This window comes from Balaenoptera musculus, chromosome 19, assembly GCF_009873245.2.
Source record: "Balaenoptera musculus isolate JJ_BM4_2016_0621 chromosome 19, mBalMus1.pri.v3, whole genome shotgun sequence".
In the NCBI taxonomy this organism is placed as follows: Eukaryota; Metazoa; Chordata; class Mammalia; order Artiodactyla; family Balaenopteridae; genus Balaenoptera; species Balaenoptera musculus.
Window position 1 is genome coordinate 47,797,437 of NC_045803.1, and position 20,903 is coordinate 47,818,339.

The following is a 20,903-nucleotide window of genomic DNA, read 5'->3' on the forward strand; positions in this document are numbered from 1 at the left end:
AAACGTACATCTACCATATGATCTAGCTGTTCACTTCTAGGTATTTACCCAAGAGAAATAAAATCATATATTCAAACAGACTTGTACATGAAAATCCATAGCAGCCTTATTTGTAATAGCCAAAAATTACAAACAACTCAAATGTTCATCAACAGGCCAATGGATAAATAAACGGTTACACACATACCTTGCAATAGTTTTCAACAGTAAAACAGGAATAAAATATCGATACATGCAATTACATGGGTGAATCTCAAAATAATTATACTGAGTGAAAGAAGGCAAACTTATTATATACCATATGATTTCATTTATATAAAACTTTAAAATGCAAACTAATCTATAGTGACAGAAAGCAGATCAGTGGTTGCCTAGGGAAATGGGGAGGGGGTGGCATGGAAGGGAGTGATTATAAAGGAGCATGAAGAAGCTTTGGGAGTTGATGGACATATTCATTATCTTGATTGTAGTGGTGCATACATGTCAAAACATCAAATTGCACATGTTAAATATGTGTAGTTTACTGTGTGACAATTATACCTCAAAAGTGCTGTTGGAATCAGAATTGTGGGGCAAGAGTGAGGAGAAGGACTGATTGTGTGGGCATAACAGAACTTTTTGGCATGATGGTACTGTTCATCATCTTGATGGGGTTTGGATTAATCATGTGTATGAATTTGTCAGACTCATCAAATGGTATATTTAGGATTTGTGCATCTCACAACATGGGAAGTTTACCTCCCCCCCGCCAAAAAAAACCCCTGTAAACAAATATTGAACTGCAGTTAATGATATAAATGCTGAAGTGTTTAGGAATGAAGTGTGCTGATGTCTGAAATTTTCTTCTAAATGCATAAAAAATAAGGATGGATCAATGGATGGGAAGAGGAAGGGGAGGACTGATACGCATGTGATAAAATATAGTGAATTGTTAGGTATAGAATCTAGGTGGTGACTATACAGATGTTCAGAGTATAATTCTACTGACTTTTCGGTGTATTTGAAAATATTTATATTTATAAATGTTGAGGAAAAAATTAGGTACCAGACTTTGGAAGATGTCTTGTGTGAGTGAGGGGCCCTGAAGATTAAGCTTTATTAGTTTCACAGTAAATCTACCTCTGCTTGTGGGTCTGCTAGAGCGTGTATAATTAATCTATAAGGGAGCATGTTCACTGTAGCTCCTACAGCAAAGAGAACAAAAGATTTTAAAGATGAAAATAGTAGTATCTGATGATAAGCTCTAGAAAAGACTCATTTTCAATGTTCAACTTGTTCATGTTTATTCGTTACCTTTTTTTTTTTTTTACTTAAAAAATATTCTAGGTTAAAAAAAATCAAGAATTGCCAAGAGGTGTGGATCCAGAGAGAGATATATTTTTGTAAAACATCTATCAGAGTTACCATCAGAGGTGTATTTTTGACAATATCATTTGGAGTGGGATGGGCTCTGTATTACTGGAGTTGTTTTCTATTTGTAACAGACAAGTGCTGCCTTCCTGCACCCACAAATAACTCCATGCTGAAGGATATGAGGGAGAAAGATGCCCAGCTTGTGCTCTTCCAGCTCCTTGTTCAGGGACTCAGTTTCAGTTTCAATACTTGGCTTAACAAAAAGTAGACAGTCTCTCTAAGATTTCTGTGAATGAATGAACAGAAAATTAGACAAGGGCAGGAACTGAGAGCCACATTAGAAACACAGACATTTCCAAAGTTCACAATACCGTAGAAACTGCATTCCCCTTGGTCTGGCTGGAAACTAAGCCACCACCGGCATTCATGCCTTTGTGATATGATGATCCCTCTTACTCTGTCAACTTTCAAAATACAACTAGCTCGTGGAAGGGGTAAGCTCACATCTTAGTGTGAATTAGTCTCAGGTATTAGATTCTCTAATACCTGGAGGACCCTGGGTTTAAGGACCCTGGAAAGAGGAGGAAGAAGACAAAGGAGAATTTGAAGGAGAGGAGGGTACTATAGAAAATACTGTCAGCGTCTCATCCACCCTGAAGGCTAATTCTTCAGGAGGCACCATTGAATCTGCTCTTCTACGCTGTGGTGGCAGAGAGAAAGTTTCAGATAGAAGCTAGGCCAGGGTTTTGATTTTTCACCCCAAAAGGTAGGGATGGGGGTGAAGGAGGGGGAGGGATGAGATACCTGCTAACATGACTGTTAGCATGATTCCCGATGGACCACAAATGAGAAGGCCTTGAAGGACAGTCCTCATGCCAGACACTTCTGTAATTAGTGGCTCTGTCCTTGGGGGACTACCTCCAAAGCCTGGACATCTGTCTCTTTAGTTCCTCTCTCAAGGCATTGCATCTTCAATTAACAATGCACTCCACCCCCAGGTCTCTAACTCAAGATAACTCTCACATGTGTTTCTCAGGAAACGTGTGCAAGAATGTTTAAGGGAGTGGTTCCTAAGGACAACTAAAATATCCATCGATAGTGGAAGGGGTAAGTAAGGTGCATGGTGATCTAGTGGCCTACTGTACAGCAGTGAAAACGAATGAGTTGAAACCATCACATTAGCATGGATGAATTTCAAATCATTTGCTCATACTAATTGACCAAATGAAGCAAGTTATGGTAGAATACAGCATGACATCATTCACAAAAAGTCCTCATACCATGAGAAGCCAAATAATATAGTGTACCTAGGTTGTAAAACTATAGACAAATTTTTACCAAAATGTTAGGACAGTGGCTACTCCAGGAGGAAGGGACAGGAATGTGAAAGCAAGGGACTCACAGGTGGTTTCTGAGTTGGTGGCAATGTTCTAGTCTTTAACCAGGGGTGGATATGTGATGTTCTTTTCCTCTGACTTAAAAAAAATTGCACATATATATTTCATACACTGCTGTACTGTGATACGTATCACAATAAAGATAAGAAAAATATTATTTTGTATCTTTGACCTCTGTAGCAACTTCAGTGGAAACACTTCCCCAATCCGGGGATACTGCCTGTGAATCATGTTCTCTTGTGTCTGGAGCTTTGTGGAAAGTCTGAGAAATTTGGATCTAGAGTGGGAGAGGGAGACATTCCCAGGGAGGGAGATGGTGTAAAGAAATGGAGGAGCAGCTGATAACATGGTGAAATAAAAGTCTGAGTAGAGGAAATTATCCCCAGGATGTTGATAAAAGAGAAGGAAGGGAGAGAAAGAATATAGGCTGGAGTAATCTGCCTTCGCAAGCCACTTTAGACTAAACAATGCCCTTAGGGCTGGGTTTCTGAACTCCTGTGCTATTGATATCTGGGCTGGATAATCTTTGTTGTAGGGGGCTGTCCTGTGCCTTGTAGGATGTTGAGAAGCTTCTATCCACTAGATGCCAGTGGCATGTCCACCCCACCCCACCTCCCCTGAGTTGTGACAGCCAAAAATGTCTTTAGACATTGTCAAATGTCCCCCGAAGGGCAATACAACCCCTGGTTGTGATACATAAGGAAAATCTTTCACAAATGTTAAGTAACACATGTGGCCTATGCTCTTTAGACCAGAAAAAGCCCTACCTTTAACACAGGGCCTCCTGGAGGGCTCATATGCACAGCAATCATCAATGATCTCCTGCAACTGTGAAGGGCAATCTTTATCCACTGGCTCCTGTTGCCGGTCCACAGCCACCAGCTGGTAGATCTTCTTGGAATCACAGCCTGGCATGGAAATGATAGGATGGGAGGCTTAAAAATTGCTCTGGCACACACACATCTCTCTGGATGCTGATGGCTGGCAATGGAACCAGGGACTTTGAGAACTGAAGGAACAGGAGCTTCCAATGACCCCAATGACAAGCGTAGGCAATGACCACATTGAAGAACAAAGCGCCCAGGACAGCACTGATGGGAATCTGTAGTCTCTTGGAAGGCGACCCAATCCCAGCACCATCTGAGCCAACTTTCACACTGGTTACCTTCAAATGGGCTTTTCCCAGTGGCGATTTCCCAGAGGACGATTCCAAAGCTAAAAGAGAACCAAGAAACTGAACAACTGTAACAAGTTTCCCTTTTCCCATGCCCCTCTAGCCATTTCCAGAAAACATAGTGGATTTTCTTTTTTTCTTTTTGGCCGTGCTGAGCAGCTTGTGGGATCTCAGTTCCCCAATCAGGGATTGAACCCAGGCCACGGCAGTGAAAGCGCAGAGTCCTAACCACTGGACCACCAGGGAACTCCTCACAGTGAATTTTCTGATTACCACCCAATTCCATTCAACAGAGTTAAGATGCTCCTCCCTAATGGCATTTGACTTGGACTCTCTTGTCCCGTTCATCTGAGTTAGAATCTGCACGAGAACATAAACATACCTGTATATTTCAGCTTTTATGTCATATTTATTATACACATTTTCCAGTCTCTGAGGTGAGATGTATGTGGCAGAATTGACTCTCTCTGCTTCTTTTCCTTTAGTTGGTCAGCTGACGGAAGTCTGTGTTTTGCTCAACTCAAATCCTGCAAGCTAGATAGAGAATGACTCAGAGACAGAAAGAAACAGCACCATCTCGGGTGGGGGATAGAGGGAATGGGTTGGTGCTACACCTGATTTTCAGGGGATGGTCTTTTTCCTTTGGGATGTATTTCCAGTGGTGTCTTCTGGCTCTGTGGCTACTCTCCTGGCTGGCATCCTGGGTTCAATTTATTATGGTGTAATGACCAAGAGGAACACAAAGAGGTTTCTTCTCTATAAAATGGGGCAAGAGGATTACTTGAGGTGATGGTTATAAAGCACCTGTAAGACTTGGTATGTTGTTGTTCTAGTGTTACTGTGTTAGATACAGGGCTTTCTCAGTTGACGACTCAGCTCCACTGAGTGAGGGTGGACAGGGGTGCCTGGAGTCACCGATGGCTCGTTTTCTCTCGGAAGCAGACAAAAAAAAAACACACACAAAAAACCAACACAGGGGTATCCTCTCTGTTGTGTCTGAACCTATAGGCAGCCTGTTACCCCACTGACCCTGCACGGTCAATGTCATGCTCTTAAAGAAGCCACAGCACAAGTCATGGGAGTGTGCGTTCTCCTTGGTCCACGCCCATCTGTCGTCAGCACCATCCACGTGCGGAGGGCTGCCAGCCCCAAACGCAGCCAGGGATCCAAAAGTAGGGGCAAGGTCAGGAAAAGGATTAGACACTTAGGTGGCTCCTCCCCCTTTCATTGACATGTTCAGTGAGCACTGACATCCTCTGACATCTGGCTCCACGCTAGCCACCAGGGGCGAAAGGCCGAACAGCACATGTTACAGTCAGGTGTGAGAAGGACCATGCTTTGCGAACACTTATATTACACCAGCTACGGGGAAAGACATCTGAAAGGCAGAAAAGACCCGTCATCTGTTATTCAGAGAAAGCTATCTGTGGATGACAGAGAAGATATTCTTTTAGCATTTGGGAACTGTGGACATCGAGTTAACAGAACCCTTTTCTCTTCCATAGGAGAATCTGAATTTCAGTGAACTTTTTAGCTCTACTCCCCCGGGAAACTGACAAAAGCTGACTGTTACCTATGCTCCTAAGTAATATTGCTGCTGATTAAAAAATGATGGGTGATTAGTAAGTCGTTTATGGACAAGAGGTCGGGGGGATGCGGGCTATAAAGAGCTATAGGGGGACTTCCCTGGTGGTCCAGTGGTAAAGAATCCGCCTTCCAATGCAGGGGACGCGGGTTCAATCCCTGGTCGGGGAACTAAGATCCCACATGCCGTGGGGTAACTAAGCTGGCACACCACAACTACTGAGCCTTTGCACCTCAACTAGAGAGCCCATGTGCCACAACTAGAGAGCCCACACACCGCAACTAGAGAGAAGCCTATGCGCCACAAGGAAGAGCCCGCGTGCCACAGTGAAAGATCCCGCATGCCTCAACGAAGATCCCGTGTGCCGCAACTAAGACCCGACGCACCCAAAAAAGTAAAGAAAATAAATAAGTAAATAATAAATAAATCTAAAAAAAAGAAAGAATATTGACTCCTGTGAGTTGTGAGGCTTCTAAACCTGGATGGCCCCGCACCCACCCGAGGGGAGCCTCTTTCTGTCGCACCTGGGATGAGGATGAGGAGAATATCTCCTGGAGGATTGTGGGGACAGGTGTGGCGTCTCCGGCTGGAGAGAAGGATTTGACGCTGCCCTGCTGGCAAGCTGTGTTGTGTGATACCCTTCTAATTGCCTCCAGGTGCCAAGTGTGGGCTATGGCTGGCCTGTGAGTCTGAATGCCTACCTGGGCTTAAGAAGATCCCCTCATGGGTGTTGCAGGGACACAGAAGTGGTGTCCAGGCATCTAAGGGGAAATGGCTCTTAGCCCATCCCTGCTGAGTGCCTGGGCAGTGGTGGACGACGGGCATCAGAAGAGCAGGCAGGACTGAGTCTGTCCTGTGGTGGGCACACGGGAAGCTGTCCAGGCAGGGGTTGAACTCAGTTCTAAGGTGAAGGCAGAGAAACGAGCAGGCACAGGCCTCCAGGAAACGTGCGTCACTCTCCCAGCACCAAACAGTCACACAGGTCGAACTCAAAGGGCCCCTGGAAGGCCATACTCACCTTCACATTGCAGTCTTTAGTTACCAGGAAGCTCGTGCTGCTGATGTTTCTGTGGAGTTCTGCAGGTGTTTCCGAATGGTGCAGCCTGACACGACCAAACGCAGGGAACATTAGTGACCTTTGCACAGACTTTGCTATCCACAGGTAGGTGGGAAAACCAGGATGCAGAGGTGAGATTTGACAATTGTGAGCTGTACGCCTCTGTGGTGCTCTGCCTGGGAAGCACTGAGCAAAGCAAAGGGCTCAGAGGCATGGCTGGATGGTTGGACCATACCTAGGACCCTTCTGGTTGAAACAGAATGTGAAGCTGGGGTTCCCACCAACTTAGTAAGTGCTAAGTGTTTTGGATTAATGGAGCCCCTGCCTCCCAGTTTGGGGTGTTATCACAGAGTTGGCCTTAGGTTGGGTTCTCCCAGAAGCAGATCATGAGCCACGGATTTGGGTACAAGTGATTGATTAAGAGAAGGTATTCCCAGGAGAAACCAGGTGAGGGAGTAGAGGAAGCAGGACAGAGAAGGAGAAGAAATCAAGCAAGGGTATGACTTCAGGTGAAGTTCCAGGCTCAGACTGACCCCACGGGGACCTCTAGAGGATAACTACCCCTCAGGGTTTGTTCTGCACGAAGCAAAGGAGCTGGACTTTTGTACTCACGCCTGTTGTTCAATGACTGTGGACTGGGTGGGGTGGGGGGAGAGGGACAGGTGGCTATAAAGCTCCCGGGCACCTTCAGCTCTCAGGGCCAAGGGGCTCCGGCGCCCATGGATATTCCTCTGCAGATGGCGGCCATGAGCTCTCAGCAGCAAAGTATGCTGAGGTGGGGATGAGTGTGCAGAGCAGGTAAAAAGGATCAGAGGCCACCTGGATAGGCACTAACAGTGTCTCCTGCAGTCCAAAATTACTTCTCATAAAACCCACTAGTGTAGGGAGTTGAGAAGGAATAAACTTCATGATTTCCAAGAAAGAGCTAAGGCAGTGTTTCCAAAAGTATGGATAAGTGGTATGCAAGATGACATAGTGAGAAAATTCTTCTTCTTTTAATTCCAGTCTTTCCGATTACGTCAAGAAGAAAGTCTCAGTTTGGTGTTGGATGTCTTTAATACCTCCCTAAATCTGCTGACATCTCCTCTGCACAAAGAGAATGCCGGGTCTGAATTGCAGACCTTTGGGCAGGAGGCATCATGCAGCCAGAATTTAATAACATTGTTTTGGCTTTATTTGTGGTCACCTACTTGTGATAAGTGATTCTCGTCTTCAATTTATGGTAGTAATAGAAAGTGTCCTTTTTTTTAAAAAAACGTATTTAGGTTTTTAAAAACTGAGCTGATTAAAAGGAAAATATTAAGTAAATAATACTGGCATTATTGTGAATACGGTAATAACCATGTAAGTGGTCTGTGAGTGACTGACCTTTGGGGGCCCTTGGGCTAAAGGAACCATAGACTATGTGTGAGCTTCCAGATAAAACACAGGACACCCAGCTCATTTTTAATTTTGGAAAATCAATACATTTTTTTTTTAAAAAAAGTACTAAAAAAGTATTATGGTTTATATGAAATTCTGTATATCTGAAATTTTAGTAAAAGTATGTCTCATGTAATATTTGGGATATACTTATACTAAAAAATTGTTCACTGCTTATCTGAAATTCAAATTTAACTGGACATCTTGTATTTTTATTTGCTAAATCTGGTAACCTTAAGACTAAGGCCTGTCCAATTCCACAACAGCAGCCTGGACGTTAAATTCAACCCTCAGTTCTGCGAGCTGGTGCTCACTGGATTAAGCCACATGTCCCCCTTCTGTCTCAGGTGTTACAATCAGAGTTAAGTAGTAAAACAACTTATGGAAGGGAAGGCTACCTGGGGCTTCTGGCCTCTTCTCTCCTTATCTCTGGGACTATCAGTAAAGAAGAGAGACTCATTCCGTTCTTCTCGGTGCCCTCTCCCCCATCTGGTACCTGTATAAGCCTCTGGCTGCCCCCAGGACCAGGATGATGCACTTGGCAAGGGTGAGGTCCTTTTCCTGATCCAGCAGTTCCCTCAGGGTCCCGAGCTCACAGTACTCCATGACGATGGATAACTGAGGTGGGGTCACTGATGGAAAGGAGCCAAACACTATGAAGACCCAGCCCCACTCAGAGGGCCTGCTCTCTGCAGCCCACTCCACCGTCTCTCTACAGGGACAGACTCACCTCTGCTATGTTTCTCCATCTCCATCTCACACAGTTTGACTCCCTGAATGGGTCCAATACCCACCGAGTCTTTGTGGGTATTCTTTGTGGCGTCTGGCATGTCGGAATTCTACATTTCCCTTAGTTATTTGAGTAATGTCTCCCAGACTCAACCATATATCCCAGGAGGGCATACAGTGCTCACGGGGAGCTGAGTAAATATGTATGGAAGGAAGAAATGAGGCACAGACTGCAGGGGCTGGTGAGGGGAGCTCAGACAGGAAGTCAAGGGCACGGGCCTGAGATGCAAGAACTGACACACACAGAGTGAGTCAGTCACCTTGGCCGTCACCCAGGAGGGTAAACATCACTGGAAGTTCTCCTTTAGACTGGGATTCTATGTTCCAAAGTCAGGTCGCCTGAAGCTGTGGAGAAACTTCCAGAGAGGATAAGATGGGAGTTGCTCTGTCCTCTCTGTAGGCAAGAGCAGCAAAACATAACCAGCAGGAGAGGCCATGCTGTGAGGGAAAATGCAGCCACATTGAAAAAATTAAAGTTAAAATGAACCTGAGGAGTGAGGTTCTAGGTAAAGGCGTAGGTTAATCTAGCTTTTAGATTCACTCTGCACTAATGATCAACGTTAGATTCCTTGTTTGGGTCAGTCAGCTTTATAACGTTTTCTTGCAACAAAACACATGCATCATCCAGGTCAGCATCTGAACAAGCATTTCCTTGGTTCCCAGTGAACCAGCAGGAGGAGATATGGTCACATTAGTGCAAACCAGCCCTGGGGCTGAAGCCAACTTCAAGCCCTCTTCTCCTGAAAGGAGATGGGAACCTGCATCCTGGGATGTGAAAAAATTAACGTTGATAAAAAAGCACTGTGTAGATGCCACCCTTTGAGCTGTTCTTTAAAAATGCAATGCAGTAAAACACAGAAGACATATGACAGACCACCAAAAGCATACCCAGTCCTAGAAGCAGCCTTACCTGTTTCATCAGTGCAAATCCCAAACATACGCAGGATGTTGGGGGAATCAAATTTCTTCATGGTTCTGATTTCATTATTGAAACTATGCCTCATTATTCTATGAGAATAAAAGGGGAAATTAGTATTTCAGGATTGGGAGGTCCTTCAGAGAACACTCAGTGTAGTGACCATCTGTGTATGTGTGGGCTGTGAGGGATCGTCAGCATCTCCCAGGGGTGAGTACAGGTGTATACAACCTGTTCTGAAGAGTCATCTGGTAATTCTTAGTCAATTTAATATACGCATACCCTATGATCAATCAATTCCTCTCCTGGCAATACAGCCCAAAGAAATTCCCATACAGGGCCATAAGGGGATACTTAAGGCAGCATTATTTTTGATGCAGGAAAAGTTAGAAACAGGTTGTTTTCCATCACTGGAAAAAAAGGCAAAATGTGGATCTCCACCATGGACAGCAGTCAGGAGGAAAGGACTACAAGTACAGTACATGATGCTGAGTGAGAATGGTAAGAAAAGTAGGCAGCAGACATATAACACTACCGTTTGTGAAAATTTAAAATGCACACACAGGGCTTCCCTGGTGGCGCAGTGGTTGAGAATCTGCCTGCCAATGCAGGGGACATGGGTTTGAGCCCTCGTCTGGGAAGATCCCACATGCCGCGGAGCGACTAGGCCCGTGAGCCACAACTACTGAGCCTGCGCGTCTGGAGCCTGTGCTCCGCAACAAGAGAGGCCGCGATAGTGAGAGGCCCGCGCACCGCGATGAAGAGTGGCCCCCGCTCGCCGCAACTAGAGAAAGCCCTCGCACAGAAACGAAGACCCAACACAGCCACAAATAAATAAATAAATAAATAAAATTTTAAAAAATAAATAAATAAAATGTACACACATATCATGACAACATACATTTTGCCAGAACACATACAAACAAACTTTATTGTCTGTGGAAGGGATGGGAAATTAAGAAGCAGGAATAAAAGGAAATACATCGGGCTCCCCTGGTGGCGCAGTGGTTGAGAATCTGCCTGCTAATGCAGGGGACACGGGTTCGAGCCCTGGTCTGGGAAGATCCCACATGCCACGGAGCGGCTGGGCCCGTGAGCCACAACTACTGAGCCTGCGCGTCTGGAGCCTGTGCCCCGCAACGGGAGGGGCCGCGATAGTGAAAGGCCCGCGCACCGCGATGAAGAGCGGTCCCCGCACCGCGATGAAGAGCGGTCCCCGCACCGCGATGAAGAGTGGCCCCCACTTGCCTCAACTAGAGAAAGCCCTCGCATGAACCGAAGACCCAACACAGCCAAAAATAAAATAAAATAAATAAATAAAGTAGCTATAAAAAAGAAAAGTGCTTTAAAAAAAAAAAAAAAAAGGAAATACATCTTTTTTTTTTTCTTCCCGGCCGCACCTTGCAGCCTTTGGGATCTTATTAGTTCCTTGACCAGGGATTGAACCTGGGCCCACGGCAGTGAAAGCGCCAAGTCCTAACCACTGGACTGCCAGGGAATTCCCAGGAATACATCTTTAAAAATATCTAAATACATGAAAAAATAAGAGAAGTTTCCAGAATTGATGTTGGAAGACATGTCTTTAAGTCTAGACTCTGCTCCTTAATAGCGGAGAGCAAGTCATTTAACCCTTTGGGGTCTGGGTTCCCCTATATCTAAATATGGAGACAATATGCCTCTCTCCTTGTGTTGTTATAGAGAGGAAGTAACTTGGGGGGTTACAGAGAGAACTCTGCACAACAACTTACCCAATGTCTCTGGCCTGGGGTTTGCTGAATACTTTTATGGCCACTGGAGATTTGCGCTGTTTTCCTTCATAAAGTGTGCTGAATTAATTTTCCTTTAGCAGGATCCAATCGGCTTCTGGAAGCTCCTCCTTCTTAATCTCCTTGACTTGATCTTCTGGGAGCCCCTTCTTGCGTTTCTGTGGGACTGACCTCATCCCTAGGAGAGAACGTAATAAAGAGTCAATAAGCTGAGGAGGGCGTGTGCCATAAGGGAAGAGGCATCTTGCAACATGTGAATGGGAAGCCCTACACCGTGAACCAAAGCTGACCCTGCCTGGAGCTTCTGATTGACTCATCCCAGAAGCGAGGTCCCAGTGCTTCTGAGTGACTGGTACAGACACATCTGGATGGTTAATAGAAATGTCTCATGTACTTCCTTTCCCTCCTCTTCAGATCCTCCCTGTCTCCAGCCTACACCCCCGTCTCAACCCATCTCTCTCATCTACTCCTACTGCCACACAGCTTGGCACCTGAGCATCTGGCATCTTGTCGAGTGATTTCAGTTCTAATAGGTACATGCATAGTTCAAGCTCAGTAACCCCACTGCTGTTATGTGCTCACATGTCTCTCTTTTCTCTCCCTTCCTCTAGGCCACGGCTGGGAGCTCCCGGAAGGCAGGGTCTTTCTCTGCATCTTAGTTTCCTCTATGCACTGGCTCCAGCATAAAGCAGAGACTCACAGATGTGTAGAATGGATAAGCATTTTAAATTTGATTTGAATTTCTTCTTGGAAATTCAGCAAATGACTTGAAGCTTTGAAGCTATCTAAAGGAAGTTGTCAGCACTTGGACAGGTGCTAGAAGATATCTGGCTGGTCAAGAAGTTCCCTTCAAACGCTACTCCAGGGGCAGAAGCCTGGGCCAGCCATGAGCACATCCCCAAACCTGTGGGCTGCTTCCAGCCATCCAGCCCAGAAAATGGACAAGGGTGGGGGCGGGGTGGGCTGGAGTTCCTAGCAAACTAATGACTTCTAGTTTGGGGCAGTCAGAAGCAGCAGGGCACATGATAACTCACAGCTCCTCACGGTTTCGATGGTTTTCTTTGTGTTGTTTTCCAAGTGCCTCAATAAAGTTTCTATGGTTTCATTTTCTGCAAGAAAAAGAGCAGCAGATACTCAAAAATAGAAATGCTCATTAAAAGCACACCGAGATATCCTTTTTCATCTATCATATTCATTGCAGTAGGAATGATTACTGCTCACGAATATTCAGCTCTCCACTTCTAAGCACACAGGAAGTGCCCCGAGGCATGGCTGTGTGCCTTGCTTTGGCCAAGAAGTGAAGTGAAAGAGATTTCAGGGAAGTCTGTGTCAACATCAAAGTGCCATAATATTGAAACATCCTGGAAGGAGAACAGCTACCTTGGAGAGTCTCCTGGACTCTCCCTGAATGAGAAATAGACATTTCTTTCTTTAAGACATTGAGTTGTTTTTTTTTCTTTTTTTGAACCATAGTATAATCTAACCTATCCTGATTTATATATTCAGAAATATGTTAAAAAATTGATCATACACTACATAGGGTGGCCAACCATCCCAGTTTTCTCAGGACTGAGGAGTTCTGAGGATATGGGACCTTCAGTGCTCAAACCAGGAAAATCGCAACAATCTCAGACACGGTTAGTAGGAGTGATATTTCTACAACCTGTGTGGAGGGTAATCTGCCAACCTGTATCAAAATTTAAAATGTCCATACTCTTTGACCCAGCAATTAGACCCAGTAACTCTACTTCTAGGAATTTTCCCTAAAGATATCCTGAAATATATACAAAGATGCTCACTGCAGGACTATTTACAATAGTGAAAAACTGGACACAACTTAAATGCCCATCAACAAGGAGATGCTTAAATATATCTGGTCCATGTTTACCAAGGAATATGAGACAACTCTATGGGCATATATACAGAAGAATATTCAAGGTTATTTAAAGAGAAAAGCAAGAAGGAGAACAGTGTGTTTAGCATGCAACTGATTAGACAATAACAACAACAACAACAATAACAACAAACAACAAAATATAAACTTAAATCTCCAGAAGGCTATTCAAGAAACTGGTAAGAGAGCGTGTGTCTTGGAATGGAACCTTGCTGTCAAGGATGAGAGTGGCAGATTTATGTCTCATGCTGGGTCCGTTTTGTATCTTTTGAATTTTGTACTATATGAATGTATTACCCAATAAAAATGTTTTTACAAAATTGCAGGAAGTAAATCCTTTCCTCCAAGTTGATGACACCAACGGGCCACTTCCACCAGAAAGTGGACCAATGAAAACTCTGAAGATTAGGAAGGCCAGGGACCAGTCCTGCCCTTTGGCTGGATCAGCCTCTGCACCGCCCCCAACCTCACTCCAACCCAATTCCTGACTCTCTTTTTCCTTGGTAGCAGGTACTTGGTTGGGGGATCAAAAATGCCTCACTTTTCCTCATCCAGAAAAGAACACATTTTGCCCACAGGTCTCTTCCATATCTGGTTTGTCCTGTTTGAGTGTCTCCTGCTGACCTGATTGGGGATGGACCACCCTCCACATCAAGGTGGCAGAACAGTTATCCCTCTGAGTTCCGTTACCTGAAGGTTCATCCAAATGTCTTTCACTGTCCCCTTAATTCCTCTCCCTCCACCCACAATCCTAACAAGAGGGAAGGATTTGGAATTCATATCACCAGGATCTGCAAAAGTGTAAAGAGGTCACGGGTCCATCCTTCCCTCTCTTCCCTCTTCTGGTGGTCCCTGGCTCTACTGTCATCCCCCAGTCCAACCTAGCCCGTGTTTAATCCCTTTAGAGCCTTGCCCTCTGCCAAGTCCAACTCAAGCCACTCTAATTCAAGCCACTGTCATCTCTTACCTAGCCTCTAAAGTGGTCTCCTAACTGGGCTTATACTTCCACTCTTTTTTTTTTTGATTTTAAAAAAAATTAATTAATTTATTTATTTTTGGCTGCGCTGGGTCTTCGTTGCTGCACGCAGGCTTTCTCTAGTTGCGGCGAGCGGAGGCTACTCTTCGTTGCGGTGCGCGGGCTTCTCATTGTGGTGGCATCTCTTGTTGCGGAGCACAGGCCCTAGGCGTGCAGGCTTCAGTAGTTGTGGCACACAGGCTCAGCAGTTGTGGCTCGTGGGCTCTAGAGCGCAGGCTCAGTAGTTGTGGTGCATGGGCTTAGTTGCTCCACGGCATGTGGCATCTTCCCAGACCAGGGATCAAACCCATGTCCCCTGCATTGGCAGGCGGATTCTTAACCACTGCACCACCAGGGAAGTCGCCGTACTTCTACTCTTGCCCCCTGGGGTTTTCTGAATTATTATTCCCAATTCTTCACCCCCATGTAGTAGTATTATACATCCACACTCCGGCCACAGCCTCATAGTGGGCACCCCACCCTCCCTGTCCCTTCATGCTGGGCTTGCCCATATGACTTGATTTGGATGCTAACGGATGTGATACAAATAGAGTCTTGAAATGTGCTGGCACAGTTGAGCTTCCCTTCTTGTCATTCTACCTCGGAAAGAACATTCTCCAGGTACTCACTGCTGCTTCAGCCTTGGCTCCAGAATGAGACACGTGGAACAGACCCAAATTGGACCTGGTGCCTAAAGGCCAGCCCAGCCAAGCCTACATGAGATCAGGAGAACCCCAGCAGATCCACAGATCTGTGAGCAAGAGAACTAATGACTATTGTTTTAAGCCTCTGAGTTCTGGTATGGTTTGTTATGCAGCATTAGTGCAGCAGTAATTGACTAATACATATCCATTTGCCACATAGCAGCCTGGGTGATTTTCTTTTCATACAAATCAAATCATGACAGGCCCACATTTAAGGATCTCCTTTCACTGACTTCTAATGACTCAGAATAAAATCTAAAATTCTTATCAGGCCTACCAGGACCAGCATGACCTTGCTCCTGTATCTTCTGGCCTACTTCCCCACTTTAATCTGGTATCTCTCCTTCACCTACCACACTAAAGCCACCCTGGCTTCTGGCTGTTCCTTGCACATGCCATATTTATTCCCACCTCAGGGCTTTTGCATTCACTGTCTTCCCGGCCTGGGATGCGCCTCTCCCTCCTTCACTTCACATGACTCGCTCCTTTTCATTATTCAAGGTATCCATTCAAAGGTCACCCTGACCGCTCTCGCTGCACCCACTGTCACTTTCCATCTCATTACCATGTGTACGATTTTCATTGCCTTTAGATAAAATGATTTACTTAGCCCTCTATCTGCAGACTTTATGTTCCATGAAGGCAAAGATCTTGTGTATTTTGCTCTGTGTTGAATCTCCAGCACGTAGAACAGTGCCCGTCACATGGTACTCAATTCCTGTTTGTTTAGATAATTAGTGAATTTTTCTTCCTGGATAATTTACATATTAACGGAAGGGCCTGGAAAAACTAAGGCTGGGAGGAATGACATCAAAGAGAATGGAAAGGGAAACACGACTCATCAGTATCACTCCCACCCCGCCACTGGTGGCACACTCAAATCTCACCAGCCCCCACCATGTCTGTACCCAGGGATGTCCGGAGTTCTGAGTTACACGAATAGACACCTGCTAAAACCTCTTCAGCCTTCCTGATTTTTTGGTAAACCAAAATGAGACTAATATACCCCCATTTGGAGTCCCCCCATCTAAAAAAACTCCTTACCACTTCTCAGTCCTTGGATAACCTTCCTGTCTTCCTCTGCATCCTATTGATCTTCCTGTTGCCAGAATGCTCCTGGGCTGATGCTTGAAATATGCATCCGTTGATCCACCTGAAGCAGCAGTGAGAACTCCTCCCAGACATCTCTCAGCCTCTTGTTCACTCCACTTAAGAGTATTCTGTCATGCCCTGCTGTTAGAAACTTCTGGATATTGGATTTATTGCTGACCTAATCTATCTGCTCCTTAGCTTCCTCTAGGGCAGCCTGGAAACGTTTCAGGGCATTGGTTTTCTCGGTGGGCAGGTTCCTCTCTCCTTGGGGCTGGAGCATTTGCAGAGGCTGCAGCAGGCCATGGACATGGTTCCTTAGACGCCAGCACTGTTTCTGGCAGTATTTCATCTCTTCACACTGGCTGTAGATAAGCTGGCCTAAGGAGATGATCTGCCTCAATTGATCCATATCTGGAAGAAACAGATGGAATTTGTTTAAGTCCCAGGAATCTCCTGCGTATTTACTACTGGGCTAAGGGTGTCTGTGATTTAAATGGCTGTAGAGGTCTCTCCATCAATTTCATGTAAGGTAGAGATGGCTTGCTGTCCACCAAAATCTTCCAGTTTTAGCTGGGAAGTGTTGGCCCAGCTAGGACTACATCTCCCAGCCTTCCTTGCAGCTTGATGTGGCCATGTGACTAGTTCTCACCAATGGGGTGTGAGTAATATAAGTGTTACTTTGGGCTGAATCAGGTTTGTCTCCTTCACACACTGTCAGCTGGTTGCACAGGATGATGTAGCCCTAGGTGTGGTAGAGCCCAAGAAGGGAGAATCCTGGATCCCGGAATCATCACTTGGAGGAGAGCTGCTCATAAACCTGGAATATCTGCCATGGACTAAATTTCTATTGCATTTGAACCATTATATTTTGGGGTCTATTTATTAAATAAGTTTAGCCTATTCTAACAAATATATCCTGCCAAAGTATAGGGGTGACTATAGGATAGTAGGTTGAAAAGCTCAGGCCCTTTCTAAAGAAGGCAAGGATTACCTAGTAAGTCACCAACTCTTCAAGGATAAAGGGCTCAGTGGTGGAAGATCTTCTAGTTTTTAAAGAGCAATCAGAAATTTGGATTTTTATGTTAAATCTCTCAATTTAAAATATTGCAACCAAGTCAAAAAATGTTGTAAAAACTGTGCAGTCCAACACTGTGTTGGCCAAATAAAATATGTTTGTCAACTGGATATTGCCCATGAAGCCTCAGTTTACAACCTTGGCCACAGCCGGCTGAGGATATTCAGGACTGTAATAGAAGTTGGCTTCTGCAATCTCAAATCTTCTTTTCTGTCTCTTTTCCCAGTGCTTGAGCAGCCCTGCCTCCCTGGTTCTCACCTCCATCCCTCTCTACTGTGTTTTTAGCACTCTGTAAATTTGTTCCAGCCTCCCCATTGGCCGATTCATCAATAAGCCTTCATGTTGTAAGTGCTGACCCCTCAGAGGCATTTGCACTAAAGACTAAGATTTTTCAGGCCCAGAGGAGTTGAGGTAGACATCTGTGTTGCCTACACAGCATCCATTTCTCTACTTCCTACTGCTGCCCAAATTTTCTGTGACTATCTGCTCCTCCTCCATTCAGCAATCAGTTTGTGGGGAGCTGGCCCCACCCCTGGTTCTAAGGGTGAGACTTGTATCTAAGACAGTGGTTCTAAACTGAAGGTGACTTTGCACACGCCCCCCCCCCCCCACTCCTTGCTGGGACTTTTGGCAACGTCTGGAGACATTTTTGGTTGCCACGACTAGGGGATGGGTGTTATTGACATCTAGCAGGTAGAGGTCAAGGTGCTACGATGCATAGGATGCCTCCCACCCCGCCCCGCCAACAAAGAATGATCCAGCCCAAAATGTCAATAGTGCAGGGGTTGAGAAACGTTGATCTAAGCCATCAGACAATTCCTAGTAGCTTACCACAGTCATTGGTTCAAAACTGGGCACCTGGGCTACTTTGAGGGGTACATTTGGCTGGGGAGCTTCCTGGCTCCCCTAAGACAGCCCAGGAAGTCAGCTTCTAACTCTCAACCTCTCTCTGAATATGAGTGAGAAAGCATGGAGCCCTGACTCTAAAGCTGTGGAATGAGGCTAACCTACAGATGGCAGAACGGAAAGAAAAGCATGAGTCCTCAGTGACAACACTGAGCCACTGGTGGTTTGAACTGACCCTGAAGCCTACCCATTTCCTCAATTACAGGTTTCATGAACCAATAATCTTCCTTATTGTTTAAGCTCATTTGAATCGTGTTTGCTGTACTTGCAACCAAAGGCAACTGGGTTCAGTAATGAATGATGCTAATAGCGACGATTACTACAGGCTAAGTGCTTTGGAACTACAAGCTCACTGTGGTTATCTGCATTGTATAGGTGAAGATCCTGAGGTAGGGAAAGGTTGTATTTAAATAAGTACAAGGCCACGGAAACGGTTGCCAAAGGACTTTTATTTTGGCAGGCAAGATCTTAGTTCCCCCGCAGTGGGAGTGCGGAGTCTTACCCAATGGACCGCCAGGGAAGTCCCTCTAAAGTACTTTTAAACAAAGTTAATCTCAACAGTTCTATTCCAAGAAGGTAACTGGTCTGGAGCCCAAATCTGGTTTAAAAGCAAGAGTAAGAAACTAGCAGAAGCCAAACCAAATAAGCAACTAATTGATACATTTTTGTTGTTGCCTTAGAGTTATACTGGTCTAACAAGAGAAGTAACAGGTATTAGGGCATGCCTAAAAAGACTCAGTGGGTCTCAGGCTGCCCAGCTATTCGCAGTTGCTAAGCAGATAGCTTCAAGGCCATTTCTTGGGACTCCTGAGGGCAGTGAACTATACACCTTTCTCTGGTCCACCAGAGACAAAGGCAGATGTGAAAATGTTGCTCAAGGAACCTTGAGGATTTCAGCTTCATAGCTCCAAGCTTCAGTTATCTTATTGCCAGCCTCATCAAAAAAGCCATATCTCAGAAACAACTAATCAAAAGATAATTGGAAAAAATATCCCACTCATCAAAGCAACAATTTAAAACAATACATTTCGCAGGAAAAGTGATAACGTGGTATGAGGAAAACCACAGAAAACAAAGCTTCAAGAAATGGAGAGGGACTTCCCTGGCGGAGAAGTGGTTAAGACTCCGTGCTTCCACTGCAGGGAGCACGGGTTCCATCCCTGGTTGGGGGACTAAGATCTCGCATGCCTCGAGGCGCGGCCACAATAAAAATCAAAAAACGAAATGGAAAGAACTGTTATTTTTCTGGCTGGGAAGATTAAAAATGACAAACCTGGCAATCCTTTCCAAAGGTAAATCCAATTTAACGCAGCTCCAATAAAACTCTCAATGGGACGTTTTGGTACTGAAACTAAATGATCCTCAAGTTCATTTGAAAGAGGAAATTAGTAGGGATAACAAGGATTTTTGTAATAAAAAGGGACTTACCTGTAAGATATTAAAATTATAATTACTAAAATTGTTTAGGGCTTATTAAGTATAGGATAAAGATACCAAAAGGATGAAAGGGAATATAAATGCATATATACTTTGACTCAACAATGTGAATTTCTAGGGACTTGTGCTGTGGAAAAGCTCATATGTGTACAGATAGATGGATACTAAGGATGTGCACTGAGGTGCTATTTGTAATATGTAAAACTGCTAACAACCTTGATAAGGATATGTTACTTGCAGAAAAACAATGAGGGGTAAAAGTCACTAATTTTAAAAGTGAAAAATCTTAAAACAGTGGTAACAATATAAATCCACCGAGAACTCTAATGCCATTTCCTCCTCCCCTCCGAAAAATGCCATCAAGCAACCTTTCCTGATGAGACATTTTACATAAGGTTACTCTCCTTGTGTCTAAAATGGGCTCCAGAAAAGGAAGAGGGCATTAATCATCAAGATCTGGAATCATCTCCCTTGGCAATGACCCACTGTCTGGAGTTGTCTGTCTGGGGCTGCTTGGCCAATTCTTCTGAGCTGGGTTCCCGAGGCCCTTCCACAACGACCTCCACCCGGAGCCCACCCCTTTGCCGCGCCTTCTTTAGCTGGAAGCAGTCGGAGACATGAGCGGGCGGCTCCACCCTCAGAGCAGAGGAAAGAAAACCAACTCGGTCCTGAGTTCCAGGAAATGGGACCGTGGGTCACCCCCACCTCCCACCGCGGCTCTCCCCTCACTGCCCAGGAATCTGGCTGCGCCCTTCAGCCCCGCCGCCTCCGGGGACCGCGCGCGCCCCGGGACGACTGCCAGACTCACCCTCGCCCCTCCTGAGGGCGTCCAGTCGGTCCTGTGCGCAGTTCCAGGAAGACACCCCGGCTTCTCGGACGACTGCCTTCCTCCCGGGCGAGAAGTCTGCGAACGCGAGACCCCGCGGGAAGTGCCGAGTCCCCGCCCGCGCCTCCTGCCCTCGGTGCCCGTGACGCGCGGCCACCGGGTGGATGTGTCCCTTCGAAGTCAAGCGACATTCGGCCCCTCCACGTGTCCCCCAATCAGCTTTATCGCCGGCTGTTTTTGCCCTGAGCCAGCTAAAGGACTGGGAGTCGGACAGGGAAGTCTGACCCGCCTTCTCGGAGCTTTCACAGGGCTCTTGTAGCCAAACCCCAGGCTCGGGGTGCATTGGTTCCCTAGAACCTCTTTCCATCTGGTTCAGAGCGAAGGATCCTTCCTTCCGCCTGGTATTCTCCCCTTGCCCTTTCCACACTCCCCCACCTTCCCCAAATTTCTCAGTAATTATTTACAGAGTACTCCTGGGGCCAGGCCCTCTGCTTG

At 45.6% G+C, this 20,903-nt stretch overlaps 1 protein-coding gene across 1 annotated transcript; it reads right to left on the minus strand.

The window, feature by feature from the left end:
* MLKL (mixed lineage kinase domain like pseudokinase) lies at positions 1–20,785 on the minus strand. The gene is given in 10 exon segments (XM_036834851.1): positions 1–1,639; positions 3,518–3,658; positions 3,916–3,965; positions 4,307–4,458; positions 6,528–6,612; positions 8,485–8,620; positions 9,688–9,785; positions 11,442–11,637; positions 12,494–12,568; positions 20,391–20,785. Coding segments are annotated over 10 exon segments (1,350 nt in total). The 5' UTR covers positions 20,776–20,785; the 3' UTR covers positions 1–1,607.
* Positions 20,786–20,903: the final 118 nt, after the last annotated feature.